This window comes from Tupaia chinensis, unplaced genomic scaffold (genome assembly GCF_000334495.1).
Source record: "Tupaia chinensis unplaced genomic scaffold, TupChi_1.0 Scaffold000335_1, whole genome shotgun sequence".
Lineage (NCBI taxonomy): Eukaryota > Metazoa > Chordata > Mammalia > Scandentia > Tupaiidae > Tupaia > Tupaia belangeri.
This window is the reverse complement of record NW_006159829.1, coordinates 7,015,037-7,020,136: the sequence shown is the minus strand read 5'-3', so window position 1 is coordinate 7,020,136 and position 5,100 is coordinate 7,015,037. Positions and strand designations below refer to the sequence as shown.

Genomic DNA, 5,100 nt, shown 5'->3' with positions numbered 1-5,100 from the left:
GCAAATCTTTATTGTTCTCATCAGGCTTCAATAAAATAGGAAGAGAACTGCTATCATCTAACCTTTACAAGCTCAGAAATAGAGAGTGAGAAGGATTTCTATTTTAAAAAGATTAGAGGCAGGCATTGATGGGGTCAAACATGGGGTTCTCGTCCTCTCTAGTGGCTGGCTTGTTTGTACCCACCTGGTGCTAAAGGCAGCTAGCTGATGCTGGCTATGTGGATTCTTACTATTTCCTATTACTATTTGTGTGTGTGTTTGTGTATTTATCTTTGAAGCAGGGAAAGGCTTGAGAAACCTCTCCTTCAAGCTTTTAGTCTTTTAATTATCCTCACCCTTTCTCTTCCTTTTGTTCTCTCTCACACATATTTCCTGCCCCCCTCACCTTCTTCCCTTTTTATTCTCTTCCACCTAAGACCACAGCTCACTTCTCTCCCTCCTGGATGAAATTACAGTCCCTTCTGGGACTCCTTTTGGATGGAGACCAGCTTAACCACATGAACTTTTGGGTGCATGGACTTCCACATTGGGCCACTAGGGGGAGTGTGCACAATATCTGTGACTGTCTTAGCTGCTAGGACACTGAAGCAGGAGAACCAGAGAGAGCTGGACTTTTCCATTCACCGAATACGGAGAAAACAGACTTGCAGGGTACAGGACATGGGGACAGAAGGACAGGTGTCTTCAGGTATGTGAGTGTCTGGGCTGGCAGGTCTGACTCCACCCATCCTTAGATTGGGAGAGTGTGTTTATGCACACATGTCCAATTCTCCACTTACTGTCTTTGGGTCACTTAAACGTTCAGAGCAACAGTTTCCTCACCTCTGGAAACTACTGGCTTTGACTACTGGATCTCTACATTTTCTTCCAGCTTTCTCTCTATACATTGAGAACTGGAGGTTTTTGGAGTTTGAGTGAGGATAGGAGAGAGCCACTAACAGACCAACTGATCTGTGGCAAAGGCATTCAGATCTATGGGTGAGTTTTGAACCTCTTTAAGGTCCTGACTTTGAAGGTCTGAGTGCCCCCTCCCTGTGGTAGGTCTTTCCAGCCATAGTTAAATGTTTAGAAAATGTACTTTCTATTGTCCCGAACTGGACTCAGGGACGAGAATCTTGGCATCTGACACACAAATGGCTGATTTTCTAGGGCAGGTTATGCCATCTCTCAGTGCCTGTCTTATGTGGCAAAGACCACCTGTCTCAGGTAGCTGGTGGCAATGCCATTAGGGGAATGCAATTCAGAAGCAGCCCCCATATAAATGCTGAATACTTGTCATGACCTGACCGCCAGGTCAGGCCTTGGGACCGCGAGGCTGAGCAGGATTGAGGACTGTGGTGGAGGCAAAGGTGCCCACCAATGACCAGGACCCGAGTTAAGCGGGAGTGGGAGTACATACAATATTAGTGGAGTAGAGTACAGAGAGTTGCAAAAATGCACTTAGGGTCTATGCCATACTTAACGCCCCAGTTTAAACCCCATGATGACCCCGTGAGGCAGGCATCCATCTCTGCCTGTGCTCAGAGATACTGAGTAGCTGACTCGGGATGGCACGGCTAGTGAGCAGGAGGGCAGGCGCCAAACCGAGGTCTCTGCCCTCAGTGCAGTTGGATTCCGATTTTGCTGCAAGGTCTTGGGTAGCTGGGACAGGGGTCACCTCGACTGAACAAACGCAACTGGAAGCTTGCAGTGTGAGCAACAATCTTGTACACATGGGAAAACGACTTCATAGATGTGTTCCCCACATGCTGGGCATCCTCTGACGACATCAGAAGTTCTGCACTGGCATCTGACTTACTGTAGTGTCACAAAGGTCAAGCAGTGTCTATCTCCCTCTCCGCGGCAGTGAGGGTGTGGGGAGAGGAGGCAGGTAGGGATTTTGAGAGACAGTGTCATTCTGGTGGTGGACTAGGCTGCAGGGACTTACTGAGATGGGCAATGATGCTGGTTTGAGAAAAGCCCTTCTGTCTCTGGGGATCAGAACATGGGGCAGCCAGAATTCCCTACTGAAGCTTCAGGCCTCCAATCCAGGGTCACCACAAACTCCACAGATAGAAAAAGTGGCCCAGGCCACTGGTCTAAAGTATCTTTGGAGCAGCTGTTTTGTTCATGGTTGTGGCCCCTGTCCCCAGAGCAATCTCTACACATGGCATGGGCCCAGTGAGTACTGGTGTATTCTGGAGAGATCTGTGGCTTGGAAGCCCAAAGACCCAGGTCTGAGTCCTACCTGCAGCTGCTTGCAGGAGAACTGCCACCTTTCCCAAGACCTGAGGCTCTACCTTTCGGAGGGCTCCGAGGGCCAGTGCTGCAGGACGTGATCTCACAAGGAGCAGCAGGCTGTACAGCAGGCCCATGGGAGCCCCACAGCCAGGCTGGTGGGTGGGGCACATTTCCTGAACATCTCACAGAGACATTCGTCTCCTTCCTCCCTGGAGGACCTTGTGTAGGCACTCAGAGTGCTGGGTAGCTGCCCTCTTGGAAGGTTCTGTGAAGAGGAGGGTCCAGGCCAGAAGATTCAGTGCCTTTGCCGTCAGCTTCCCAGTGTACAGCCCTCCTCTCCAGCTGCCTGCGGGACATCTCTGCCAACTGCTCAAATGGAGAGCCAGTCACAGGGCCCCAGACTGCTACCTGGTCAGGCAGAGTCAGAAGGGAGAGCAGGGGACCTTAGAGTCAAGTGGTATGTGACCGTGGGATTCCCCACTGACAGCTGTGGAACCTTAAGCAAAGTTTGAACATTAAACTGCTCCGAGCCTCAGTTTCCTGAGTTGTAAGTGGTGTTAACTGGAATCTCCCCTGGTGTGTGTTGAGAGAACTGTAGAGGATGCAAAGCCGCTAGCAGAATGCCTGGTACTGAGTAAATGCTTATTAAGAACAGCGATTACTCAGGGGCCAGCAGGTGGTATAGTGGTTAAGGTGCAGGACTCCTGTGTGACTGACTGTGGTTTGAGTCCCAGACCCAGCAGCTTGAGACTCGCACTGGGCGTGTGTGGGTACATGCCCAAAATCCACAGAGGAGGATGGAGGAGAAGGGATTTTGCATGGCAATCCCCTCCGCGGTGGTTTCTTGCTTTCTGTCTCTCTGGCAGGCACACATGCCCTCTAGCAAAAATCTTTCTCAAAAAAAGAAAAAACAAAACAAAACAAACAAACAAAAAAAACAGCGATTACTCAAGGGTTAGGGTGTCCTTGGGGCAGAAGATCTGCATGGAAGATGCAGAGAGAACAGAGAGTCTAAGACCAAGTGCTCAGAGGAAAGCAGCTGAGCATGCGGTACCCCTTCTCCTCTCTTGGGACACATCCAGACACTCAAGCCTCTCTTCCCTCCTTTTACAAGCAGCTGCCAGAGAACCACACCTGAGAATGTAAGTCCTGTGATACAGAAAAAGAAGCCAGAATAGGTACTTCTATTCAGCTGTAAGAGGGGAGCACATTTCCTTGTGAATTCTTCCAACTGCTCTTGAAGACTCTGGTACAATCTGAGTTTAGGAGGTCTGGAGCCTGAAGCTGAGACCTAGGGTGAATTAGTTATAACCCTAACTGCAGCGCTGTCAGCCAGGCTCTTGGCCCCAGGACAGAAGCAGGGGTTGTCCTTTACTCAATCCAGCAAGGAGGGGCAGGAGTCGCTGGGAACTGCAGCTGAATGGAAGGAAGCAGGTTCAGGAGCTCAGAGAACAGCCACGCAGAGAACCCAGACAAGGGACAGAGTGTTACTACTACCTGCCGGATGCTATCTGGGGCCTTTCATCATGAGTCAACAATTTAACTCTCATGGCCCTCTATCAAATACGTTCTATTCTTATTTCCACCTGACACGGGACGAAACCGAGGCACAAGAGGTAGAATACCTGGCCCGAGGTCACAGCTAGGGAGCAGCAGAGCCATGATTCAAAACTTGGGCCATCTGGCCTCCCGGGCCATGTGTTTAACAGCTCACCTTTCTGACTGCTGCAAGTTTATTGGGGACTTTGAATGATGCCTTACCTGAAAGTTGGGTAATCCAGGGGTGAAGCAGGGGACGGGATGCTTGAGAGTGAGGCAGGTTGGCGTTCCTTAGATATCCAGGCCCAGCACCTCTGGTTATAAGGCAGCCCCACATGCACTGAGGGTGCGAGGGGAATCTATGGGGATGTGGCCTCAGGCCATTGGCAGAGCAGTGGCAGGCGCTGGCTTATTACAACAAACATTTCTAGTGCCCTCCACACCTGCCCTGTGCACTAGACCAGGATCTTGATCCCCTAAACAAAATTCTAGTTCAGAGACAATTGCAGCCCTCTGTGAATGATCTCTGACCATTTCTCAGGGGGACAGAAGTGACCAGCTTTGTTGGGGGAGTCCTGGAAGACTACCTAGGGGAGGTTCATAGAGGCCAGGGTTTGAGGCGAGGTTTAAAAGCAGGAGAAGGGGCAGGACAATGACTCTGGAGTCTTTGCCAGCTGGGGGACATTTGCTCTGCTATGGAAATTTGAAAATGGCCTGGGGAAGTCCCTGCTGGGGGGTCGGGGTAAGCAGAGAAGGACACAGGATACCAACACCCACGTGGGATAGAGTCCAGGCTGGGTATAGCTCCTTCATCCGAGTCCAGTCACAGCCGCCGGTTTATGGCCAAAAGAAAGACAACCAGTGGCAAGCCGGGATGACAAAGACGCCCTGAAGGGCACGCGCTTTTATGTAACCGACCTCAGCGCCAAGGGTCTCAGGAGGCCGGCACTCAGAGGCCGGGCGCTGACGTGCCTGCGTTATTTTCTCGCAAATACGGGGGTGACAGCAAAACGACGTAAGTTAGGCAAGTCCAGGGAGCTTTACCGAGCAGGGCTGTTCACCTCCTTGCTTTCCCCAGTGCCCGGCTGGGGCGAACCCTGGCTCCCCCGGCTCCGTCCTTGTCCCCTCTAGCCCGGATCGCTCACCAGGTGACCTTGGGAGGGCGCTTGACCTCTCTGGGCCTCAGTTTCCCGGTCTGTGCTCTTGGCAGTGCTGTAATAGCACGGCGGGTCTCCCAGCGCCCCCAGGGCGGAATGTGGGCGCCCGACACGCGGGAAGCTCCTGGACACCCCTTCTCCGCGCGCCCCCAGCGCGCCCAGGCCGGCCGGCGCGCAGCCCGGG

At 52.1% G+C, this 5,100-nt stretch overlaps 1 protein-coding gene across 1 annotated transcript in view; it reads left to right on the top strand.

Annotated features, from left to right (window-relative positions):
• Positions 1–1,547: 1,547 nt before the first annotated feature.
• The window catches only part of KHDRBS3 (KH RNA binding domain containing, signal transduction associated 3), a 211,333-nt gene continuing 207,780 nt past the window's right edge, over positions 1,548–5,100 (top strand). Inside the window, exons 1-3 of the mRNA XM_027773279.1 lie at positions 1,548–1,691; positions 4,683–4,774; positions 4,838–5,078. Of these exons, the coding sequence (XP_027629080.1) occupies positions 1,548–1,691; positions 4,683–4,774; positions 4,838–5,078 (477 nt within the window). The remainder of the gene's footprint in view (positions 1,692–4,682; positions 4,775–4,837; positions 5,079–5,100) is intronic.